The sequence below is a fragment of the Pezoporus flaviventris genome, unplaced genomic scaffold, assembly GCF_033815535.1.
Source record: "Pezoporus flaviventris isolate CSIRO_AGI_PZ_B2104156 unplaced genomic scaffold, CSIRO_AGI_Pfla_v1 ptg000031l, whole genome shotgun sequence".
Taxonomy (NCBI): domain Eukaryota; kingdom Metazoa; phylum Chordata; class Aves; order Psittaciformes; family Psittacidae; genus Pezoporus; species Pezoporus flaviventris.
The window spans coordinates 1,017,460-1,045,276 of NW_026892579.1; the positions used below are offsets into that span (position 1 = coordinate 1,017,460).

At 35.4% G+C, this 27,817-nt stretch overlaps 1 protein-coding gene across 4 annotated transcripts in view; it reads right to left on the bottom strand.

Moving 5' to 3' along the window:
• The window catches only part of NKAIN2 (sodium/potassium transporting ATPase interacting 2), a 558,646-nt gene that overhangs the window by 232,448 nt on the left and 298,381 nt on the right, over window positions 1-27,817 (bottom strand). For all 4 annotated transcript variants that reach the window (XR_009744502.1, XR_009744501.1, XR_009744500.1 and 1 more), the window contains one exon: window positions 19,890-19,970. Coding sequence is in view for 1 of the 4 variants with exons in the window: in XM_061460014.1 (XP_061315998.1) it covers window positions 19,890-19,970 (81 nt within the window). In the remaining 3 variants the exon portion in view is untranslated. The remainder of the gene's footprint in view (window positions 1-19,889; window positions 19,971-27,817) is intronic.

Sequence of the window (27,817 nt, forward strand, 5' to 3'; positions counted from 1 at the left end):
TCTCAGCAGGAGTTAGCACGTTAATGACTTTTTCCAACAGACAATGTCTAATGGTAAAAAGTTGGACTGAACGAAAAAATCTTCCCATTAAAAAGCACCAGAAATTAATGAATATCATATTTCTGGAAAGACAAGTCACATTATTTTTAAATGGGGTTATTTAAATATGTTATCTTTACAGTAACAATAAAAACCTTCATCATCATTTAAAAATATTTTATAGTTCTTACTGTACAGCATCCAACCACACTTGTATCACTTCCAAATCCCTTTTGTTCTTACCTTCCTTCCCTTTCACATGCTCAAATTTTCACAGGCAGGTGAATGCTCATAGTATTGTTGCACTTTCTACATGTATTAAAAGATGTTACAATATCCCTTATTAGCATCATCATATCATAATTATTGAGAATATTTTCAATTTAAATTCACTCCTGCTATAAAATGTATTATAAGTTAATGGTCGCATTTCATAACCATAGTTTTTGCCCTCAGAAACAAAACCTTAACTTCATATTTACATCTATATTCTGGTAAAAACTACATTGCTTTCTATGATCCTCAAGCTAAAAGGAAGATGCTAGAGTATTTCAGCAAAAATGGTTTGCTACAACAAATATGCATGCATCTACTACAACCACAACTCTGAAGACGTAATCCTAGAGTTACGAAAGACTTTACATGTCTTCAATTCTACTTTTTCTAAATGGTTTCTCAATGAAAGAATAAAGAAACACAAAATTAAGTACAGGATCTTGAAGGCAAACAGTGCCTTCTTTTATCACACCACTACCCATGCAAAGATTTGGTGAGATAATTTATATCCTTCATAGTTCCAATTTGTCATTAAATGTGTCACAAGAATGGTGTCTAATAATCTTCAAAGGGGTTTAAAAGTGTAACTCACTAAATAATGACAATGATTAAACAAAGGAAAGACCTAAGAACCTGTCTACCTGTTCATATTTGTACTAACACTGTTAATAAGGCAATAAAAAGGAACAAACACTTATTTTGGCAATAAACCAGAAATGACCCAAAATAACAAATCTGCTAAGGAAAAATATTTTTTTTGTATTTATGGTTTTCTGCACAGAAGAATTTTTACAACTTTATTTTATTATCTTGCACCTTCCACCTATGTACTGCTGGTGCTGATATGTGTACCGCACAAAAGGAACCCCATGCACCATCCCTCAGTATTCTCACACACAGATACAGTCTTTATGTAATCCTTAAAGAATTTTGTAGTCAGCCCTGAAAAACAAACAAAAAAACCCATCTCCAAAATCCTATATCCATTATTTGAACTACTTAGAAATGTCTTAAGCAAAGAGATGAAAAAATGTCCTGGGTTCAGTAGTAGCAGTCAAGCTGTCTGGCTAGGGTTTAAACCACAACAAACATGTAGCCCTTTTTATTAGTGGACTTGTTTGAGAAAAAATTTGACTAATTCCACTGACCATTCCCCAGCTTTTGAGGTTGTTGATTGTAACTCTGGCTATGAGATATTACCCTATGTTAAAAGATGTTATTGCACTTTTAAGAGAACAAATCTGAAAGCAAAAAGTCACATAGTATTTCATCTACATGGAAATATATTCAATGAATTTTCCAATACTGTGGACTTCTATTGCCACAAATGTTTTTTGTCGCAAGAGCTAAAAACTTACATTTCATGAAAAGTAAAAATGTTTGCGTTAACCATCAAATCAGTTCTCTGATAATATTTAGATAGTTTTAGTGTTGCAGCATCAGAGTAGAAATATTTTATTCTTCTATTTTATATGTGTCGAGAAGACTTCTAGCAGTTCAACAAATTACTAACGATTACAACTAAAATGCAGACAGTTTTTCCAGATACTGCAGCATTTAAATATTATAGCCTAAATCAGCAGAGGAGGCATCGTTTTATCTTCTGCCATTGTAAGTGCATTTCATATTGGAAAGCCGGAACAAAGCCATGAAATAACCTATTCTAAGCCAAGCACTGTAAATGCAGTTTTTGATGGCTTTTATACATGATGGTTTAAAAAATTATGATATTTTAGCATTAATTTTGAGTAAATAAATAAATAAAATGACTAATTAAATTAGTCATGACTTGTACGTTTTTTCAAATAGTAAAAATGATATTTTCATCAGAAAAATACAGTAGTGTGACTTATTAGGACTTTCCTAATTTTTAGGAAAGCTCAGTATTTATTTTAAATGCATTGCCTACCATTTAAGCTGTGCAATTCACATCAAGGCACTGAAGGAAGAAAACACTCTCACACACACTGCTTTCTGAATTCTGCCTTCACTATTTCTTTTTTTAACATTCCAGTGAAATCATTAAAAAAAAAAAAAAAAAAGAGACTTCTCCTAAACCAGCTTGCAGTATGAATAGCCTGACCACTTTTCACACTGTAAAAGGAACTGACGAAGGAAAGGTATCTCAGTGTTCAAGGGAAGATATATCAATATTCCCAGCGATCAATTCACATCCAGGCTGAAAGCTCTCTATCACTCTGGCCTATCATTCCTTCATCTCCACTACATCACATATCAACAGCTTCATGCAACGTGGCTATAATTCCTTAATCTGCTAGTTTACATTGTTGAAGAAAGAACTGCATAAACTACATTTTAAAAAGAAAATAAAGGTAATTATGGAAATCCCGTTTTCCCCCAGCATGTTCAATATTGAGATCAGGTATGGCAAAAACTTGCGTGATGACTACAGATTGCTCAAGTGGGAGCAAGCATCCTTCAGTCTGTTGGCATCAATTCCCTGGACATTATCTTGCAATAGCGCTTCAAAGTAAATATAACTGTGGTCAAAGCATGGCTTTTTGAAAAGTAACGCATTCAATCTTTAGCAGGGAAATGACTGAAAACCAGTATTTTCCACCTTGCATAGCTAGAAGTCTGTCACAGATTAAGCACTCAGCTCTAGCATAAAGCTCAGAATTTAAAATCATCCCTATGATACCATCTGGTAGTGAAAATGTCTAGCATTAGATGGGTTAGAAGGTTCTCTTTTCCTGGTGCTCCTTCTGCCCGGGCATTAAGACATGACTAGGGATTGTACATGACAGAACAGGAAAAATGAAATAAAATAGAAAATGACCATGAATTAACATTTTCCATAAGACTTAGGATAACATTCTGTGTTAAGATATCAAGAAAACAGAAAGCAATGTCACTTTGATCTTTCCATGTGGTCCTTTAAATCTCTTACTTTTTGGATTCAGTGTTAGAATAGGTTATTTGCCTTGTCATTCTATGTAGACTGAAAAAAATCTAAGCTACAGGACTTTTTAAACCATAAATTTGACATATCTGGAAGAAGGGAGTTATAACAGCTTGTAATCATCAAATTGATTTCTTGTTTTAGGCATGCTGTACTTCTTACATTACTTTCACTAAGGAAAGAAACAAATCTGCATGCTCTCAGTGATATTTTTAAATGCATGTAGATTTGGAGAGGAAATGCAAAACATTCTTACAGTTGCCTTTCTTGAAAATTCAGCATATCTTTTCAAGGACTGATTTTAATGAAATTGAAATGATTAAAGAAATTACAGGAATCCACTAAAAGTAGAAATGTTTCACTTGCAATTTTATACCCTTTGCATGAATTACGATTATGTTTATTAACATTTTATGGTAGTTGCAATGCTGATTGTTACAAATGTTTCATTTGGGTTAGAATTCTAATTTGCATAAAATCGCCTTCCTTTCCCGAGAAGGCGCAATATATGTTACTAACCCAGTTCAGATTTAATTGAACAGAAGTTCTCAAACTAGTGTAAACTATTGAAAAAAAACACAACCACCCCCCAAAAAACCAACCCAAACCCAACATAAAAAACCCCACAGTTAAATGTGTTCACAACACAGTAGCTACAGTAGAATGGTATCATTTATTCAAAAAGTAGTTTCTGGTTAACTTCATGTGGCTATTGCTCCTGTATTAGCTTTTCCCACAGAAAAAGTATGAATATTACTGTTGATCCAACATGGCTAGGAATTTTTTAGTGTGTATGCAGAAACTCTCACTCCTGTAGTTAAGTTTCACTGTGCTAATCCCCTTGGAATGCAGCATTTATCACCTACCAAACAAGTGTAAAATATTTCAGTCCAAGAGGATTATCACCGCTGTCTTCCTCTCTGCTTTACTGGAGCAGAAAAGGAGAGGGAGGGAAGGTAGACAGAGTGATTCACCAGCTACAAAGGAAAAACCTAGTAATTACAAGAAAATTCCTAAATAATTTTGGCTAGTTGTCTTTGACCCTCGTTTTTTTTTTATAGCGGATTTCTTTATTTCATTGCTGTTTTTCAGAGGCCAATATTTACAAGCAACAAATCAAAATGTCATATTTCCTGAAAACAAAAAAGCAGTGGAAACATAGCCTAAGCCAAAACTATACCCCTGACACTGCAAGTGTAAAACAGATACTGGAAGAAAATATTCTTTACTCCAAGAAGTTGTGACAGTCATTCAGCCCTCCTACAACCATTGTGGCATCCCTGTTCCTTCTTCTTGAGCAATTTTATTGATTATTTTTGGTACAAATGAGTAGATCTGAACACAGAAGTTAATTCTGAGGTTCACCATGGGTTTTTGATACCAGTATGATATTCCTTGCATGATGATCTGCTCCTTTCCAAGCAGGCCATAAGGTTGTTTTTCCAGTGCTGAGCTGATACTCAGAAAATCAGGCAAGTGATAGATCTTTTTCTAACTGGTAACAGCTAACTTTAAGCTCATCACTGCACACTTATCATCAGGGTCAAACTGACCTATCAGTGCTACCTTGTAAAATACAAAGACTGAGATATCAGTGTGCAGTTCTACACAGCCTCTTAATTTTGAATAACCTGAAGCTCTCCATATACCAAGCTATTTCTGTCACTTCGCTTTATTCATCACTTTTGCTTGACCAATGTTGAATATTCTTCTGGAGCAAAGGTTCTAGCACAAATCCTTCTAGGAGTCATAAGCCAGTTCTTCCCTTGAAAAAATTATTTCTTCTTTTTCTATTGCTTGTTTCCTATATGCTTACGGATTATCAGGTAATATTTTACTATAAACAAAAAGAGGAAAATTAGTGGCATTTTACTGGCAGAACAGTTTAGCAAAATCCCCGGCTTTCTATCCAATCATCTGCACTACTGAAAATGACATTACTCTCAGTATGTTGTTCTTTCCCACAGAAAGCCCTCAGGTGTCCTGGAGGGGTAGCTGTAGGTGGGGGCCACACAGGGATGAAAAATAATTGTTTTCCTGATAGACTTCTTTACTGATAGTCCTGATGAACTATCTAATGTTTAAGTGCTGGTGATTGCTAAAAGCCCCAAACAAAAATACTCATATTTTTGTCAGAGGTACTGGCCTCTATGTTAAGATAGTGACCAGAAGGATTTAATCACATTCTGCATATACAAATTATCTTTTTTTTGGGGGGTAGGGTATTCTTTTTCTCCTATTCTCTTCTTCTGTCATCTGAAAATGGTTGCTCAGACCTCCACCTTCAGTTATTGCTATGGTTAAGCCATGGATGATGTGATTCCTATATCTGTTGTTTACAAATTTAATTCAGATACTTCAAAATGTAAAGTGATGCCTAAACATAAATCAGACATTTTTTTCCCCTGAGATTCTTATAAAAAAAAAGTCAGCTGCACTTCATTTCATGCCACAGGAATGACTGTTGAAAGTTTTTTTACTCAAAGTGATTTACCATAGCTTTTGGCAGGGACAATCACCTTTTCTGTAACAAAATATGACACCTTAAATTATGACAAACAGAAACTTTCAGAGCATGAATAGTCATTTAAATGCACGGCAGTTATCTTCACAATTTAAGCTAGAATATTTGTTTTAGGGACTTGGAATACTGTACAAATGTTTAGCCTACATAATCCCTGAACTGAGTACAATTAAGACACATATGAGCAGCCTTTAAACAGTTGTCACTGAAATTCTAAAAGAAACTTGTTCCACTTTTCATCCCCCTTTTCCCCGTTTCTTTCATGATGCAAAAAATGAAACAGATGTAACGATTCATTTAAACTGGCAGACTGCATCTTGACCAATTTTTATCTTTAATTGTGTGAATATACTGTTTACAGAGAAATATTGTTCATATGACATCAAACCCAAGGATAACTAGTAAAAGAAGGGACAGTTATAACTGTATTGACTGAATTTTTGAACTGTTCTGCAAGTCTGTTTTCCAGATCCATTCACCCAAAACACAGACAAAAGAATCATTACAAGGATTCTGCCACACAGTTCCTATGAATATTTATTCACTGACTTTTGTGAATTAGTGAGCAAAATCCAAGAAAATATAGTAAAAAAAAATTATATATGCCACTTTCAGGAACCCTGATTTTTTTTTCTTTTTATGAGATAATTTTTATGTGATTTTATTTTTATAAACACAATACACATGATTTTTATAAAACATGATATCAGTTTTGATTTTTTGTTTTTTTTTGTTTGTTTTTTCAGATGATACAGAAAGAAGTTAAAGTGGCTAACCTTGCTTTTGATTTTTCTTATTTTCCAAGTTACTCCAACCAGTTTCTTAAATAATGGAAATGCCCCATATCTTGAAAACTGAATATGCCAAATAGATTCATCTAACCATATTATATTCATCAAACCAGTAAAAGGAAAAATATCTTTAGACCAAACTGACTGTCAGCCATTAGGTGATAAAGTGAACAGTTTCTCATAAAATATTTCCCCCCCAATACATTTCAATAAATAAGCTGAATATACAAGTTTGATAAGCATAGTAATCACAAAAGTTAGCAGAAGAAAGGTTCCGTGTATTGATGACTAGTTGTCTTGTTACGAATAGGCTTTAATTTCACTGAGAACGGGAACAATTCATAATTGAGAAGACTTAATAGGGCCCATTTCTACAAGCAAGGCTTCAATCGATTTAACAGTGTGAACAGTACCACACATGGTGAATCATCAGAGTAAGGGTGTCTCCACTAGTACTGCAAGGCACTTGAATACTAAGTTTAACCTCACTGTGGTATTGTTCTTTTCATGCAGGTATTACAATGATCTTTTACAGTGGCAAGAACAGAGAGCAGAAGTTGAGGCAGAAGGTCTGATTTACAGGAAATCTGGATCAGAGATGATAAATGGACTCAAATTTCCCAAGGTTCAGTCAAGTAAGATTTGAACTACAAAGTCATGTGCCTTTTCTGCAGTTAAAGAAATGACTTATTCAGTGAGCAGATTATATTTAATAAATTAATAAATGTTTACTTTTTCATGTACAGATTCAGATCCCAAACATTTGCATTCCAATTTCACTGAAATATGAAAGCTAGAAAGCAAGCCAGTACTCATACCATTACTCATATGTTTATCTGTGTTTTGTGATGATAAATACCAGCACGCCTTTTGACTAAATCTAATTTAACAATTTTTTGTCAAGGATGGAAATTATCTATGCTTGCCTTACATGGTGTCGGTTTAGAAACTGAATGCTAGGACGATGCATGCTCTGTAACACGATTTCCATATCAATGAAACTAAAATCTTCTTTTCTATTATGAAATTGTTTTTGATGTGCAGAATTCTCAAGGCATCATCATGCTTTTAAGGAAAAGACTTGACACTTTGAGAAGCCCTTGAAGAATTTATGTCAGCTCCTGGCCTCATCTTAGTGAATGGAATAAAAAAAAACCCAAACATGCATTGACTTCAACAGGGACAAGATTTCACCCAAAGTTTAAAAAAAAAAAAGCAGAAGGATCAGCCACAGAGAATGAGAAAGACTTTTCCTCAGTTTTATAACAGTGACTCTGTATTCGATGTTGAGGTTCTGTAAAAGAAAAAAATTGGTAATCCATCAATCCATGTGTTTTTATGAAACTGTAAAATTAAAAGATACTACAATGAGCTTTTCAGAGCAGTCCATACTAAAATAACTTTCCTTCCTCAGCTATGACAGGTGAGTCAGCTGCTGCAGTTTTGGGGAGGTGGAGCAGTAGATAGGACATGACTTTATTCTGGTTTCTGACACGTCTGTGTGATGTCACATGCAGACTATGAAAGTGCACAGAGGATGTAAATCACCATGCACCAGCTGCACAGCTGGTTCTAAACCTGTTTACAAAAGGTATTTATCAGTGTTCGGCTGTTAAGCTGAAAAAGGTTTTGACGTGGAACGTGTGTGTCCACTCCACGTGCAACTCAATTAGAATTTTTATGACTGATTTGGGTGGCAGAATTGAACACTGTTTATATCAGAAGGATAACAGAGGGCAGGACTCTAGCCTCAATGGTCTCAGCAAATTGAAGAGATGACCTAAGAACAGCAAGGTGAATTAGCTAAAGAGCAAAGTACTTCCTATAGGCAGGAGGAATCAAACAGATGGAAAGTACCATTTGGCAGGGTAACACAATATGAGAACTGTAGGAGATTTTAACAGTGACTCAGAAATAAGAATCAACACTGCAGCACTGTGCAAAACCCAGGAAATCTGATTCAGTAAACCTTAATGGCAGCTTTATAGATACAATACCAGAAGTCTCATAGATCTGCTTTATTTGGTGTTGGTGAGGTCTCAGCTGGACTATCTTTCTTGTTTGTTTGGAGTTTTTTTGTACTTCATGCTAATAGACCTACAGAGGCTATGGGAAAAAAAATAGAGGAAAACGATGAGAATAAAAGACCTAGAAAATATAAGCAATAAGGAAACATGAAAGAAATGTATCTACTTTGCCTAGAGAAGATCAAAAAATGAAGAAACAGCATGATAAATATCTTTCAGTATTTAGATGTTATAATGAGAATGTTTGTCCTGCCTGTTCAGGAAAGGTAAAGATATTCAGTAAAATCATTTTGGTAGAATACTAGGAAAAACTTCTGGCATACAGAACCAGGCTACTTGGTAATGGCACTCAATCCATTTTGTTTGTTTAAAAAAGCTAATATAAACACTTAGCTAACCAAGTATAAAAGGTTAAATATGATAAATATTATTATTTCTATGTGCAAGAAATATTATAAAGAGATCTCTTTCCTCTTTAAGTTTCTATAAATCAACTATAGGTAATTTAGCACTATATAAGTAGAGGAGCAAAAGAGACAGAACATTCTGGAATCATGGGTATATCTTTCTAAATATGTCAGCAACAAAGGAATAGGTAATTTGCTTTTATTTTTTTTTCTTTTTATTCTAATGATCAAATAAATCATCATCCCAAAGGACTTTATACTTAACATAGTGCCATGTGACTTTCTATGTATAAAATACAGGATGTATTTCTACAATTTAATATTTTATTATAAAGAAGTAAAATAAAATATTCCTTTGCCAAGGATATACATATTCAACAGTTTGCCTTTTCCCCCTTTTTACTGTATCTAACATGTACCATGAAGCCTATCACAAAGAAAATGCTACAGAAAAGAAACAGCCATTAATAAAAATATACCCTTAAATTTTTAAGTAGGCTGAATACATATCCCCTGCTCAGGATCAGAATGCTTCAGATCAGACCTTTTGCTTTGAATTTTTCATGCAGTCCTTCCATTTTTTTTGTTATAAGTGTCTTCTATACTACCAGTCAATACAGAGCCACAAATTCTTGACACTGCTCTTTGCTTTCAAGCATGAGCTTACTTCATTTGCTTTTTTAAGGATGTCAGGTTTTGAAATTCAAGTAATTCGTGCTCTGAACTGAAAACCTAAATGCTTATTATTCATTTGCATGTTGGTATGACTTTTTGTATAAGGTTTTCAAAACTGACTCCCATTGTTTCATGGATATGGTAGGCAGATTTTCAATTTATTTCATGTGCAGCACCACTGGATTACTTTGCACCAAAATGATAATCAATGAAGGAGGAGAATCAAATAAACTCTACAACTCCAACTGAAAACACGAAGAAGTTTTTCAGCATGTTTATAAACAAAAACTCTACTATTGCCATTCTTTCTCCTTTTCTGGAAGGCGAATCAATGAAACACGATTTTCAAAAAAGCATAAGAATTTTTTTGCTAGAACCCAAACCCAATTTTCAGCAGACTGAGCACTCGAATTCTAATTTAAATACAATTTAGGCTCCTTGGCATCAGATTTTTAAATATATAAGGAACTCGGTATTAAGGAAGGCATCCTGTTGTGCTTAATTACCACGAATTCAATGGGTGATAAGCACTTAGCGTTGGATTCAGCTCATTTAACTTTAGCTGTCTACTAGTCAGGTATCTACTCTGAGATATGTTGGCAGTCTGGGCAGAGAAGCAGGGATCTCCAAAGAATGTTTCAGCCCAACAGGCAAAGCGTAAAAAGGAGTGAGAGAGACCAAAGAATTACGCATGGGAAGGGACATGTCACATGAGTATACACACAGTCACATGTTCTGTTGAGAAGGAGCCAGACACATCATCAGCCTCTGGAATCACAGTGGCTTGCTGGTTTCCTTGGGTCCAGATTTTCTTGCCTATAGCCCACCATCTTAAATAAACAGCAGAATACTTGAATATCATGTGAAAATAATTTTCAGAGTTTGAGTTAACAAAGGCCTAAGTTATATGCATAATAACATTTTATTTGCTACTATGCTTGTGATACTTTGCACAACCTCTGTATGAGACATGAAGCAGATGGAATTTGATATCAACTTTCAAAACATGCTTCTTTATGACAGAAGACAAAGGAGTACCATTTAAAATGGCAGTGTAAAAAAGGGTGATATTACTTCTTATACACTCTTTTTAAAAGACAGATTTTTGTGCTTGTGCCTAAAGCTAAACATAATGGGTACAGGATCAAACAAATTTCTCTCTCAATAAACTTTACTCTTCAGTGACGTTTCATACAGAAGCAACTCTACTCTGTAGAATCTATCAATGCTACATACTGTAACACAGACAAATATCCTCTAAAGGTAAGTTAGATTGCTACTTCACTTTCACTTTGAGACGTGAATCAGGATAAGTATTGTTATCTCCTCTATATGTTTAGCCAGAAATATAACATCAAAGTTAAGTCTCCATAGTCTTTTACAACCTCCTGCTTTCACTATGTGGAGAGAGACATTTCTTGAAAGAAGCCAAATTACTTCAAATTTGTACTTTACACTATTTCCAAGTGTGAAAACCCAAGAGTCTGGCAATTATCATTATATTCTCATCCCTGTAGCAGGCTGTATATGCTAATGAAGAGAAAAAAAACCTTATTATATAGTATCATAGACTGCTGTTACTAAGTGCTCCTGTAACCCCTTCTTCCAAACAGCTGTCTGAGCACATAACTTTTTTTTTTTTTATTAAAATCACAGAATTCAGGAAGGCAAACACAACAGCCAGAAGATGTAGTTTTAAGAAACATCTTTTGCTTTGAACCCCATTATTATTTGCCAACCATGAAAAATGCACAGTTAGAATCTCAAAAGCTTCAGATTCTACAGAGTTATCTAAGTTGACATCATTTAATTCACTTTTCCATATATCTTGGACTGCTGCCCTTCAGCAGGAGTTTGGGAAATACTCCTTTCATTGGAATGAGAAATGAAGAAAATAACAAGAAAAAATTACTAATATCCAAGTCCTTCTCCCCAGGGCTGAGGAGAATCACTTCTCCTCCCCGCCTGTAGTTGTGGTTGAGATTGCCCTGCTTAGGCGCAGGACCTCGCACATGGCCTTGTTGAACTTGTTGAATGAGGCTGGCATTGGCCTACCTCTCAAGCGTGTCAAGGTCCCTCTGGATGGCATCCCTTCCCTCATATTCATGTGTTCCTTTATTCAGTGCATAGCTATTAAATTACAGGAAAAGTGTCCATATATAAATTAATATGCAGATGTATGCTTATTCATGAACTCAACAAAATATAGCCCTGAATATTAAAAGATAAACTTTGTACAAAAAGCACAATCTCTACAACCATATTTTATATTTTTCTATAGTTTGAATGATTTCCTATCACAATTTGCTTCACCATTAAAGAGATGAAAAATTCTTTTATCTAAATGTTTTTCACCATATGCTACGTCTACAGTAATAAACAGTTAAAATTTATAAACAGTTGTCTTTCAGCTAATAAAGCTGGAAGTTTAAAAAATTGCTGCAAAACTAAATTATCTGAAACCATAAGCATGCTTAATAGTATCTACCCATGAAACTAACCTCAGAATAACCTAACACTGCTGGTTGCCAGCACTATTTTCAATTTTCATCTGTTAGATATATGATCAAGCATGTCAAATCTGCCCTGAGTAATAGAAGTGTAATAATAAAGTCATTTACTTAAAACATTCTGAGAGCTATTTATCTGAAAACCCTGGTCAGATTTACTGCTCAAAGGCATTTACTTACAAAGTTAACCAGATGCTTTGAGTGGAAAACTAATTTAATTTCTCTGTTATCTTAACAGGACATCTGTTAAAACAACATCCAAGGAAGGTAATATGTTGAAAATTAAACATCCTGCAGGTTGCCTTATTAGAGTATGTGCAACATTGACATTTAACTGTTAACGACCACTACCTTACAATAATAATTAGTAAATGTGGAATCAAAGCAGTGTAATGGCTACACTAATGGGCACAAGGTAATGTAGAATTAATGTAACTAGTCTAAGTTCAATCTTGTTACCAAGTTCCTTGCTTTGTTACATCTGAGTTATGCTGAAGATGAACAAATCATTTCTTTTATTTCCTTCTTACATCAGCTGTGTCTGGTTATCAAACTGCCCCTTTAAAAAATCAGACTATATTAGCCGCATGAAGTGTTCAGCACTCATAGACAGCATGATTTTTAAGCATCATGAATGACAAGCTATGCAAATCATATCCTGAAGTAATCTGCTTTATTGCATTTAATTTGCATATGGATATAAACTGCATTTCAGAGCAACTAGGTATCAATCCGAGCAGTGGTATGTGAAAGTCAGATGCCTAGGCAGATGTGTGCTTGCCACTGTTGGGATATTCAAGTGAAAAAGGTGCTTATTTCTGGTTTGTCATAATTTTGCTGGGTAACATGGTGGAGACAAATGAGAATGATAGGAGGAAATGTGGCTTCATGTTTAATCCCACCTCTTCCATTTATTTCCACCAGCACTGCAGGGCTGCATTAATTTGTCCTTCACAGGAAGTGCTACAACCATTGCTGCTTTTTCCTCTTCCCATTAGTGTCATCAGGTGGAAAAGGAAAAGAGAAGGGATAGACTGCACTACAGCCACTAAAAGCCAGCCATACGTGGCTAATCCTGGACTAACATCTCAGGTTAACAAAGGAAATGTGAATTTATCAGTCGTGAAAAGTTGCTCATGCATGAATGTCATCAGTGGGTGGATTTCTAAACTGCTCATTTCTTCCTTAAGATCTTTTTCAACAGATGCTCTCCCACAGTTCTGGGTGGTTGCTGAGACTGGCTGGAGGTAGAAGAATAGACTAACCATAACCTGAAGTCCCTTCTGGCCTTACTTTACTATGAACCACCACTATGAATATGAAAACACTGATATTAATCACAGTGTACATTGACAGTTGGGGAATTCCACTTCTATGATTTCTTACATTTGTCTTTATTACTCTGCTTCCATGACATGGAAAACAGTCAAACTTGCATTTCAGCTACAGAGTGGGCGATACTTGCGGATAATAAAATAGCAGCAAACTCTCTCCCTAAACCTTAATTTCTCCAGTAGTTCCTCTGCACTCCCAGAACTGCCTCTCTCTCCCCAGGGGTATTCCTCAGCAATGCCATTATTTTGCCTTCTGCCTGCTCACTATCAGTTACTTTACTAAGTTCTGGTTAGCCTTCCTGGTTCATCCTTTCCTCAGCAGGAAAGGGGAAGAGTTACACATTTTCATTATTTTATTTGACTGCATGCTTTACATGCAGGCTAAATATAATTCAGGCAACTAAATTACCCTAAATTCAATATCAAGCACTTAAATGTTCATATAAATTTAACTGTCTTTGAATTAAAGGATTCTAATTCTTTTTGAATCTGTTAGTACTTCTTCTAGACAGCAAGGATAACCCTCATCTTTCTGCATTATACTAAAGATACTATATAGTTTTACATATAAGTGAAGACCCTTCATTTTCCTTCCACAGTAAAGCATTTAAATTTGTGAAAAGTGAACTGATTATTTATTACATGATAATTACCTTTTTTCTTGCGAGGTGAAACAGTTGTGTAAATAGGAATTTAACTACAGAAGGAGGAAAAAGAAAGCTGAAGTACTCAACTGCAGCTAAAAGCTTAAAGGGAGTGTTAGAAAAGATAAAGCATGATTCTTCTGAGAGGTATGTGGTGAAAGGACAAGAGGCAGACAGATTTCAGCAATGGAATTTTCAACTGCATAACAGGAGAAGATTTTTCACAATGAGAATGGTTAAGATCTAAAGAGGTTGTAAAATTTCCATCCTTGGAGAGTATTAAAACTTGACTGGCTGAAAATCTGAGCAATCTGATCTAACTTTGAAGTTGGTGCTGCTCTGAGCAGGAGACTGGATTAAGTGACCTTGAGAGGACTTTATCAACACGAATTACTCTGTGATTTTGTGGGTCTTTTATTTGCAGATATTTGGGGTAGGTAAAAGAAAATATATAAGAAACATTTGATTTCCCTTGAAAATTCTGGCATAAAACAGTCTGATTTTTCTTTAGTTTATATTTTAATAGCTACAATACATTCAGTTCTTTGTATCATATTTAAAAATTTCAAATAAGTGGGTCTTTTTAATCTCTCCTATTCCTTCATCTTCCCTCTGTTGCAGCTCAGGACAATACAGGAGAGAAAGTAGCTACATTTGAATGTAAACAGCGCCTGTTTTTTAGTTTTTTTTGGGGGTTCTTTTGGTTGTTGTTAAGAACAGTAGCTTGCAATTCAGACCTGTAGAATAAGTGTTAAATTAATGAGGAACTGCACTTTCACTACACAGGGTGAACTATGTACGTACAATCACCACTGTGCTTAGGTGCCATGGTTCCTTCTGTATATAAGCTTTCAGAGTATTATTCTACATGTTTTCAGAGCAGAGTTGAAGTACCAGATTTAGTTACATGAAGTATGGAAATTAATTACATAATAGCCAATGAGGAGAAAACAAAATATGTAATGGCCACACATGGTAAGAAAAGCACAATTATTCTTTTTTTCTTCCTCTTTGTGAAGCTTTTTCTGAATATGCAAGAAATAGAGTGAGATCCAGTATGGCAGCCTCACTCAGTTCCCAAACCTGATTAATCTCCAAAATAGGCCATTCTGTAAAGGGATTAAGGAAAAGATTGTGAAGGGAAAAAAAAAACAAACCACCACAACAAAAACCCAACTGTGACTGCATAATTAAAAGTTATGTAAAATGAATGTACAAAAAGAGCTAAATTATACAAACAACCTTAATTCTGGCATTTCATGACACTGGAGTTTTTGACTTCCAAACACCTAATTTTTGTGTCAAAAGACACATAAGTACAACCTTAAGATTTAATTTATTAAATGTAACCTTTGTATACAACCCTATGGAAAATGTCAAGAATGCCACACAAATATAAACTAACTCAATTTTGACAGTTAAAACGAGTTTTCAAAAAGTATATTCTTGTTCACATTCACATAGTGCTGTAGCGACTACAGCAAAGTGATACTGGAGACCATCCAGGTAAAAGTGAGAGGAGAGCTCTGGTATCTGGTCACACAAGTAGGGTTGCATGCAAGGAGAATCAAACATACTGGCACAAGGCTGGGACTGCAGTGGCTGCTTTGGACCCTAGCTGGTCCCTGTCATCCAGAACCGGAACTCCAGCCTCCACCTTGACTTCCAGTAAGTGACAGCAGCATCATCTCTACTCTCCCATTCTTGTGATGGGACCGGTGCAACCTCAACTATGCATTTTCGGAAGTGAAAAAACATCTATTCATTTTTAAACTGAAAACGGGAGTTTGATAGTTCTGCTTCTGTTCCACTTGTAGGATCCTTAGACATCATTAGGAAAAGCTTCTAAATGCCTTAAAGCAAGTGTTGTTTCTTCATTACAGGACCAATTGCAGCACTGTTTCTACTGAGGGTCTTAGAATAGAATCATAGAATAGTTAAGGTTGGAAAGGACCTTAAGATCATCCAGGTCCAACGCCCCTGCTGTGGGCAGGGACACCTCACACTAAACTATGCTACCCAAGGCCTTGTCCTACCTGGCCTTGAACACCGCCAGGGATGGAGCATTCAAAACCTCCCTGGGCAACCCATTCCAGTGCCTCACCACCCTTACAGGAAAGAATTTCTTCCTTATATCCAATCTAAACCTCCCCTGTTTAAGTTTGAACCCGTTACCCCTTGTCCTGTCACTACAGTCCCTAGTGAAGAGCCCCTGCCCAGCATCCCTATACGCTCCCTTCAGATACTGGAAGACTGCTATGAGGTCTCCATGCAGCCTTCTTAATTCAGAGGTTGCAGCTGAATCCCATAGAAGTAAATGGGAATTTTGTCTGAAGAAGTAAAGAATGGTAAACAGACTGCTATCTTTTTTCTTTTTTTTTTTTCTTTTTTTTTTGTTGTTTTGTTCTGACATAGCTGAATGTAGTTCCTTGGGTCTTTTCTTGATATATTTAAACAAATCACTGAAATATTACATTTTCTCAGAGATGCTTTTTATTATGTTTCCCCTTTTATTTCACCAGTGTACTCCAGATGTGTCTCATTCAAGACATAAGGTTATGAATTTCGTATGCTACATTTGCTTAGCCACAGGCCAGAATAAATATTACCACTCCTGAAACCTTAAAGTCCTACTTATAGAGTAGGGCACACACCAGCAAGCAAAACAACACCCAGGCTAATTAAATATTATTTAAAAGTAATACTGAAAAGTAACTCTGAGAAGTTTTCTAGGCATTCATTCACAGATCCATATAACAAGGTTAAGAACAAGTGATTACACTTCCTCTTTGTTACAAAGCCATAAATATTCCAGCTTGCTGTGAAAGAGTTTCAGCAAAGACAACCATGCCTCGAGGACAGAAAATACTTAGTGTGATGCCATTTTCCACAAGATATATATGAGTGCAATGGTTTATAATGCAAACAGATTTGCATGGCTGTTCACTAATAATCCTTGAGTCTCCTCAGTCTTTTCAGAGATCATTACCTCATTTTAAAATTTTCTGAGTCTTTGAAGGCCTGTTTCAGTGTAATAAAGAGAAGCTGAAAAAATGTCATGATCTCCACAACCAGAACTAAAATAAAAAAAAGGATGATGCTAGAAGCCTTTTGTAATAAGGTGTATTAACAATCAAAACATGTCCTCTCCATTGGGTCAGAAGATGATGATGGAAAAACTGATGTATGTATACACAGAATAAAAACTTTTCTCAAAACTTAAAAAAACCCTTGAAAGCTTCTCTTTTTTATTTGGTATAAAGTTATAAATAATGCACACAAAAATGAACTATACCCAGCTGAACTATTATTAGGCTGTAATTTTAACCTATTAATTCCTAAAGCCATGCTGCACACAATCCTCTCATGGTTTACAACCTCAGAGGCATCCCTGTGGTACTTATCCAAAGGTTATTTTTTATTCTCTATTTAGAACCAATTCAGACTCAGAGCTTTCTTCAAAAAAAGAAAGCCATTCCAAACACACACACAAAAAATAATACACAGGAGTATCATTACAGATTTGAAGTTGCAGTTATTCCCAGATGAATTTATAAATAATAAAGAAGATTCAGCTTCAGATGTATGAATGTGACTGGGAGACATAAAACTTAAATGATCCATTTTGTAAATGGATCTTTGTAAAGCAGTTGGAGTCTCTGAAGGATTTACAACAGGAGGGTAAGTTTCATTCACCCAAACAGCTGGATATCTTTCCAATAGATTTTCTATAATAGAATTTCTAGGCCCTAGATCTTGCAGAAGACTTGATCATGTGGCAAAGTTTTGATGTACCATTCACAGTTGAAAGGAAAAGGAGAGGAGGGTGATGTCCCAGGAGCATATTAGACCTTTTGTAGTTAATGAGTCTATCCATTGCTATTTTATAAATCTATTTTATAAGAACTTTTCCTTTTATCCCTCAATTTACCAATGCTGTTGTCTGAAAAACAGCTCAAATGAAAGGAATATACTCTACTGGGTATTTCAAGGCAGATCATATAACTGCAACAAACAATATCTCTTAAGAAAAAAAAATAAAAATTTTAACTGCATCCAGACATAAGGCTGAAACATATGGGTGGCTGGGAAACACTTTAGATGACACAGCCCTAGACTTCAGAAAAAAATTAGTTCCAGGCTTAGATACTGGTTTTGGCCCTTCTTTATTGCAACTAGTGCTTACTTAAGCTGTTTTCATACCCATTAAAATACAATGCTCAAATAGGTGCTTCTCCTTTCTCCCTTCCCACCCCATTTCACTTCCCCATTCACAATAAGCTTCCCAACATTTACACGTTTACAAATACAGATGGCTGAAACAAGCAGGTGAAAAGATGAGAAGATTGGGTTGAGTATAATTGTACAACAGGTGCCATGTTTAAATAAAAGCTCACTTAGCAATACAGAAAGCATTTTAACCAAGTAAAAGATACTATGCAAGTCCTTTTATTTACTATGCTTTTTTGCCAATCTTTTAATGACATTGGTTCTGCCTGAAGATATAAAACCCAGCAAGTGTAATGTTTTACCAGCAGAAAATTGCTTCACAACCTCAGGAAATGAAACTCTGATCCTTTTGAAGTCAGCATCTTTTGAAGAAACAGAATACGTGGGGATGAAATCTCCAAGTTTGGTATTTTTCGTACTTCGGGGGTGATTTAAGAGAAAATAGGGGTAAGGAAGTATCTTTGCCTCACTTATTCTTCCTGTAATTGTGTTCAATTTTCTGCATCATAACATGTCAGTAACTCACAAAGGATCAGAGGATTACATCTGTAATTTACAGTTGGGCCAAACTCCCTTTAATCAGAAATAGCAATTAAATCTCCAAGCCAGAAAGAGAAGCTGATCTCTTTCACATATGGGATTCTCCTTGATCGTCAGTTCACACCATTGTGAGCATAACTCAGCATAGAGAGCAATATTTAGACTCAGCTGAAGCTTATACTTTAACAAAGTGATTTGTTACCATTGCTAATAATTTATACCACAAATTGCCAGCCTTCCGGAATCACCTCAGAAAGTAAGAGTTTTGGTTTGAGAAGCTGGTTTGAGCCCATTACCAACTGCCACTTCATGTATTCTCACAGTGTCAATAAAACACCACAAATACATCATTCTTAGGAAAACATATTTTTCCTATGGGTTTTTATTGTGTACAAGTGTTCAATCATAACATTCTTACCAGAAGAACAAAGTTAAAAAACACTGCTGTATCCAAATGGCAATTTATTCTGGCACCTCAGTTTACATTTTAATTTAATGAAAGACACCTTGCTTTACAATTACTATGCTATGGTATAAGACACCTAAGAGGAATCCAGCTAAGTACCATTTAACAGCAAGCTAAATGGTACAAAAAATATTTTTTTATCCTTGAGAGGGTAATCTTTTGTATTCAATCACAAAGGAATCACTAAGAAAAAAAAATAAAATCACTAAGGAATGTCTCTGATAGAGGTGAAATTTGCATTGCAAAATTACTGAGGGGGCAGAAAGAGGTAATTTTCTTTTAGAAAATACATACCATTATTGCTGCAGGCACCAGAAAGTATGTGCTCATTACTGTTTAGATTAAAAGTTTCTAACATACCCAGAATACTCCAAATCTCCATGAAGGTAGTATGTACCTTCATTCTATTAAAACTAAGAGGATGAGTAAAACAGAACACAGCCTTTTGAATGGGGCATGTTAACAAAGTGTTGATGGCTTAAATGTATCCAATGGTAAATTACCTTTGAAAGGTCCCCAGCCTCCAAATAGAAGCAGATAACAAACACGTTCCATGTAATCCAAAGGACCAGCCAGACAGCATACTGCAGTGAGGAACAGAGAAATAGTACATTAATAATTTCGTTATCAACTGAGATAAACTTAGTATATTAAGCTATTAGTTCAATCCAAGACAAAAACCAGACTATATATATGGTGCATATGAACAAAAATGTTGCGGAAGAAAGAGAATGAAGAATAAATTCTGCCCTTTCACAGACACAATCCAGAGTGATGTAGTGAGTACTCAGTCACACCAGAAAATGTGTATCTGAGAAAACAGTGGATAGATCTAACACCTGAATTTGAGACTTCAATATAGGTTATTTTGCAGTATCTCTGCCTTTATCAATATATTTTGTGGCATTCCGAGGCATGATTCATAATTATTCAACACCCTCATGGGCATACTGTATATTAAATAGTTAATTATTTTTGTTTGTTTTTGTTTGTTTGTTTGTTTGTTTGTTTTTTACAGTGTATAGGAGAAGTATTCATGCTTTAGCAAAGTCTGTTCCTTGGTGGGTGCCAATTTCTTATTCAGGTATCTGATGTGACAAACGGAGTACGTGTTTTCTATCCTACTTTTATCCTGTCTACTACTTTGCTTCTTTTTTGTATTCATAAGACTTCGTGTACTAGGACTGGAAACTACATTTCCTTGACATAACACTGGAGGATCTTGTATAATAAAGTTCGACCTGCTGTTGTTACTCTTATGCTTGAGACCTTCCCTTGACAAATAATTCCGTCATCTAAATAAACCTTAGGATTTACAAATGTTTTTTCTAATGGCTGTTGTATCTATCCTCTAGTTGTTCACAGTTCAATTCTACATGTTTGCTAATTTCATTCCACAGACTCATGGCACTGCGTATGTGTGAAATACAACAGTCACAACACTATTCCCTACCTGTTATAGCTGAGGAAAATTTCCTCCTGTTATAACACCAACCCATTTATTTCTCTCAAGTATTTACAGACCTACTCTTTGTGTTTTCTTGCCTCTTCTTCAACCGGTACTGATTAAATATTTTTAAACTACTTTCCCAAATCAGAAAACAGTTTTCTGCACAGCACTGTATTATATCACCTTCTGAATAAGCAGACAATATTTTATACTGTACACTATTCATCCCTTACAAAAAAAATATGGCAAACCATTGTTTGTCATAAATGACAATCTCAGTCTCTAAGTTCGTTAACAACCTATGTAGGATTCTTTAATTTCTCTCAGAAGTACTGCTTTGCACTACATTGTCTATGATTTGAAATACCATTTTCAACTTAATCTTCTAGATCCTCTGAAAATAGAAAAATCTCCTTTGCTAGGAGATCTAAAATGAGACTACATCCAACATGAGTAAAATTTAGGCCTGTTTTGATTTCTTATTTTTGTAGACAACTAAGTAATTGCTAACTGGCCTAGCTATTAGGTAGACCAGGTACAGATTTTAAAGAAATGTGATACTGTTTTGGCCTAATGGAAGCTAACATAGTTTTAAAAGCTCAAATTGTTTTACACAGAAGTATTTTTAGGCAATTTAAAGCATACAGATTATCTATGCTTTATAGGACAGCTGTTTCTGGTCCATAGATCTGGTCACAGAACATAGATTTATTTAGATCAGGAGGCACTCTTGGGCCACCCAGTCCGATCTCTGCTCAACGCATGACCAGCACAGCCCAAGTCGTGCAGTGATCTCTCCAGCTGAGGTCTGACTGTCTCCAGGGATGGGGATTTCATGGCCTTTCTAATGCACACCTACTCTTTGAGGATAGGCTACTCATAAAACTTCAAAACATAGCAACAGATACATGGACTTAACACATTCAGGTTTTTAAACCCAACTCTGAGACATTAAGTATACTGAGCATTTATTTTCCTGTAGATTACTCATGGCACATCTGGCTTTTCATATAACGTGTAGTGCTGTAACTATCAAAGCAAAAGAAGGAAAAATTAATATGGATTCAATAACCTTAATTTGGCATTTTCTAACTTTGCATAATTTTAACTTGCCAGGTTTTGACAATTATTTTAGTACTTTAATGTTATATACAAGTACACAGATAATCTGATGGTGTTAATACAAGTATTCACTCTGACACATGATGATAATTGGATTTCTTATATTGAAAATTCTAAATACTGCATTTATACAGCTTTCCCAAAGAAACGAGACTTAAGCAAGTAACATCCATGTGCATTGTCTGTTCCCTTGAAAGAACTTCTGTGCCCCTGAACAATTTTAAGGAAACTAGACAAAAGATCTGAAAACTTAAAAGATGGTTTTTTTTTTTCACAAAAGCTTCAGGAAAATAGGCCTACAAATAGGAAGAGATACTCTATTACATCCTCATTCAAAGAAAGACTTGTAAGATCATCTTTTATCAGTCAACATGGATAAAACAGGGGAAAAATGTGGAAGAGAGCCACTGGAAACTTGGTGTTGTTAGATTGGCTGCTCGTGGCACAACTTGTTACACTGCATGTGAGCAACAGCTGATTAAAAAGCTCCCTCCCTGCACACAACACATCCAGTAGAACACTTCAAGGCACTTTGGAGTTGCTCATCCCAGCAGAGAGCCTTATGCTTACATGAATAAATGAAACTTCTCTTTTCCACTGCCTAGTCTATAACCAAAAAAATGGTAGTCATCTGATTTTTAGATGCACTCTTATAAGAAGCATCTGCTGTTATTGGACTACGCTTAAGGTTTTAAAATGTCTTTTAAATGTATGTTTTAACCTGCTTCGTTCTGAAATATTTTACGTTTGCTGCCTGAATTCTGCAGGTAAACACTGAGTATAATTGTCTTGAAATACAAGGATGCTTCTTTTTTTCAGATGCTTCACATCTAGCATGTCTTATCTCTGGATCACATGCAGTTATACATGCCTCTTGTTGTCTATGTGCTTCAGCAAATTGTTGTGGAAATTCAGCTCTGAAGGTCTGTGACAATGAACAAATCCCTCTGGTATTCTTTATTCTATGTATCCAATTAGGAACACATTTTATAAGAGTTCTTCAAAGGGTTTTTTTTTCATTCTCATATGTGGGAGTTCAAGACAGATGCATTATCTGACAAAAGCTACCACAATGCTACAGTACTCACATATCAACGATACAAAAACCTTGACGAACCCACACTTGACCAAGCAGGAGATGACAGGAGGCATAGCAATGACAACAGGGCTTGTTATTTTTATGGAAATCCACACTGGAAAGAGGAATAACTGGAAAGCTAAGACTAAAGATTTAAATACTATTTTTGAAAGTTGTAGTCAATCAGTAAAAGTTTCCTTTTTTTAAATTTATTTATTTTATTTTGTTTTGTAAAAAGGACTATATAAATACAGCTCTTATATGGCAGAATGAGCTTCCCATTCTTCAAGTAAACATGAGTTTAAAAGCCTCTACAAAGAATTATAAGAATTACCTAGTTTATGACTTACTGATACTGTGCAGTTACAGGCTTGAAATTTTGCTATGAATTATAACAAATTAATATAGGAAGTCTTTTTTTTTCTTGGGGAATGGGAAAAACTGAAATATTAAAATACTTGTAACTAAGAATCCATACCTAAAATACTAAGTACTAAGAATCCATACATCCCTCTTCTCACTCCTTTCAAAGTTAGCTAAGTTGCATTATCTCAATTTTACTAACAGTGAAACTGAAGATCAAAGAAATTAAAAGACTTAATTCCAAAGAAAAGAAAAGAAAAAAGGTCACAAGGGCCAAAGGTCCAGGTAGCCCACTACTGCCTTTGATATGAACCTGGTCAACAGAACTCACATCTAATACTCGGCACTTTGCCTGAAGAAGAAATATGTCACATACCTTTGAAGTACAAAGAGTGAGCAACTCTGATAGCTGTGGACATTTAAAATTTAAGGGTTTTGTTTTTTTCCTCTCTCCACAGAACTTCACTTGGCATTTCTCTAGCTACCAAAATCTTTTTGGATATGTGAATCAATTACAGTCAGACTTGACTGAGGGATACAAGGTCTCCAGACCTACAAGATTATTACCCTGTGCAAGTCAAAGCAATTGAATTGCTGTGATTTGCTACCTTTTTTTTTTTTTAGAAATGTGCTATTTTAGTTTCAGAATTATCCAAATTTGAAAATATTATGCCCCAAGACCATTCTATGCTTCATTCAGAAAAACGAGATTAAATGCATTTCTAAAATTTTAATCAATACGTTTGCTGTAGTAATTAAAAATGTGATTGTTTATGCTATCTAGGCAGCAGTACTTGTTCAAAGATCATCTTGAGCCCAGCCTGTCTGGAAAGAACACCTCTTTCCAATAACACAGTGACAACTGTCCACAACTGTCATTATCTTTGCTTCTATTTTCCCCTAATTTTTTCTGCCTATGAAGATACATCACTTAGAAACACAATTTTCAAACCTATCTTTTCCCTATGAAATCTGATAACAAGTGTAATTCTGAATACTTAGCACCAACAAACTATTTGAACTTACTGATAACATTCAGCTAATCTTTGAGGTGCCTACAGATCTGCTTAACTTTGAAAAAAAAACCCTGAAACAGAACTATTTGGTGGAGTCTGCTGTTCCTAGGTAGCAAACTTGATGGTTTATTTGTCATAACCTCCTGTGGTGCCTGTTTGGACCTCCTCAGCACCAAACTGCAAGAGTTCTGCCTCTAGAAACCAGGACACCTCATCAGGAAGCTCTAGAGCAGAGGAGGATCAGAAACCACAGCCCGACTCCAAAGAAGGATCAGGAGCCAAATTCATTTCCAGCAGAGGTTCAGTTGTTGAATGCATAAGGACCAGCTGTTTTAAGCAGAACTGCTGCTCTCAGCAATCTAACACAAAGAGCAACTGTGTTCTGCTTTTAATGATCCTGATGAAAGACTTCCCTGCCCACCAGTTACCTACAGGACTTAATCAGAGAGGGCTTCAGACCAAAACCAGTAGCTTGGACAACAAATATGAACGTTCCTGGCAGCAGAGGGCTTTGTGCAACCAGTTCAACCTCAATAAAAATTGAATATACTGTGAAGCTCTTGTAGTATTTCATAATCCTCTAGATTTTTTTTCATTGCTTGTTCATTGTCACAGTGTGCAGCCTGCACTAGTTTTGCTTGGCTGAATTCTTAGTATCATTGACTTACACATAGTATTGCTTTTTTTCTTAATTATTATTATTATTGTATTTGTAATCAGTCATGGCTATAGTGTCAAAGCACTGTCCATCTTTGTGAATTCTGTTTCTAAATGAATGTTAATTGATTTTTATGATCCATTTTTGAGTTGCTGAACTTTTCTTTCTCACATCCAGTTTGTTTGCTTGTGTTTATCAAGGATATTTTTAACTCTTGGCATTGCAAGTCCTTGTCTCTTCAGCGTTTCATCAATTACAGATTAATGTTTTTTCTCCTTCCCTTTGCTCCCTCAGGTAAAAATATCTTTCTGATACTGTAATTCCTTTATAATTACACTTTAATAATTACTGTTCTCTGCCAAAACTGACTGAAAGCTGCTGAACTGTCAAGTGCATTAGAACTGGTCACTACCAAACAGAAAATCACTGTTGGATTGGGCTTTTTACTCCTGAGCATCACTGCTTCCAGATATAGAGCAAGTGCTGCTTAAAATTTCTTCCCAGAGGCTTCTATATACCCAGTGGTTATATATAAACTTCCATGCTGCTTGAGCTCAGTCATAAGCCCTGATTCTTTATAGGAGTGTATTAACTCTATTTCCCCCTAAATTTGTGTGGGAAGGATTCATAAGCATAAAAGTCAGGAAGAAAGCTGAAGCACCTTCTTATCAGGTCACAGATGGATGAAGGGACAGAGGCCAGAACACTGCTATGAGTGCAGTCACCCCTCAATCTACTCTTAGCCAGGGACTTACAGTTCACTAGGCTCCTTTTTTATTTTGGGTTCTTCTGGTTTATTTCCATTTTCTTGTGTGCCAAAATTACGCTGTGCCCAAAACACATGGCTGAGATTTACTTTTTTTCTTTCCTGAAGAAATATCTCTAACTCCTTCTGCAGAAGAAAAGTTGAATTTCTACAGAGCACATTACTGCCAGAGCGGTACCCATCTGCCTACATTTAGATGTCTGCAATGCAGATGTCCTCCTCTGAGCAGTATCTAGATTCCCATTACAGTCAATTGAGAGGAAAAGGTACTTTCAGGGCTCGGTTCATTTCTGTGGGACACAGATCACTCTACCCTTGCTGTTTAGAAAGCTAAAATACTCCCAAGGCAAAATTCCCAGTGTCACAGCCCATTAAAAATCTTGTACCAGTGACATCAAAACCAAGATACTAATACTGCATTATGCAAATATGCATTCCCTTTTTTCCACATAAACAAAAAAGAACAAAGCAATTTAAATGTCATGAGTGTAAAATATCCCCAAAGGACTGCTGAAGAGACACCTTCTGAGAACTATTGTCTCTTGTACCCTACACACAGTGATGGTACATTAATGCTTATGCTTGAATCATTCATTGGTTCATGTTCTGTTTCTTGGATTCACAGCTCTTTAGGGTTAAAATCTATAAAGCAAGCACACAGAAACACGTAACTTATATTTCAGCATTGTTCAGTCAATGTTACACTAGGGTGCTACAAATATTCCAGATCCCCAAATGAATTTTTTTGTTTTTGTTTCTTTTGGCTTCTTCTGTATTCATATGTTAAAGCTCACAACTTTTTTAACAAAAATGCATTTTATGTACTAAAGGAAATAAGGTAAGGCAGAAATTTTAATAGGATTTTTTTTCCTTTTTTTTTTTTTTCCCCTTTTGACTTAGCAGTAGAGATTTAATTGGTTTGGCTTCACTCATCATTCAATTCCTGTATTTCTTTTGATCAAATCTTTGTTATGAAACATTTATCAGCAGGAAGCAACTTCAAATATCTGAACACCCAACCTTCTACATCACAGTACATCCACCCAACTAAAGGCATATATTCACAGACGGATCAATATTTTTCTTCTTAGGTTATTTTCCTATTTTCTCAGCATTCTTTATTTGTGGAAGAGGTTATAAAGTCTCTCAAAATAGAAATTACTAATTAAGGAAAATGATATATAGTTAATTCTCACTTAAAAAGAGTTCAAAATGCTTTCCTTATATTAGAATTCTAGTAATATTTCTATTTTCCAAGACAAAATTTCAGCTGATCAGGCAATAGTAAACCTTAAAATAGTGTTGTTTTGATCCTCTTCTATCCCTCTGCCCTAGGAGGAACCTACCTGCTGAGAGACCAGACCTGGGTGGGAACATTGTCCCTCCCTCCAGGTTGAATTGGACAATGAGCAGTCAGGAAGGCAAGGTGGTTTTGTCCAGATAAAATAAACATAAGAAATATATTATTGCTGTAATCTAATGTGAAGGGCTTCTCACTGGAAAGGTGGGAAGCCATAATTTGCTTCAGACATTAGAATATTGGTGGAGCTTCATACATACTGACTGTTTCCTTGGTGTCCCTGGCTTTTTCAGAAACACCCAGAAATAAAAATCTTGATTATAATTCAGTCATTGAACAGTTTATTTTAATGGAGTTTTTAGCAGCTGTGCCTTTTAAAAATCCCTATTAAAAATACAAATCAGGACACTCAGGATTCTTTCAGTGCTCATTTTTAACAGAATGCAAAAAATAAAATCAATAGATACTGTTGCTAGGAACAGAACTCTACTGACATTTATCTAGATTCTTTTATTGATGCCTCAGTATTTGAGTACCAACTGCAACTATTTATAAAGGGAATTCATCTCCTTCAGTGAATGCATCAACATTCTTGCTAAAACTAAGCCATTTACAATAAGATTTATTTTTTTAAAAAATAAAAATAGGCTTGCATTCAGCTGCCCAGGTACTGTTTTC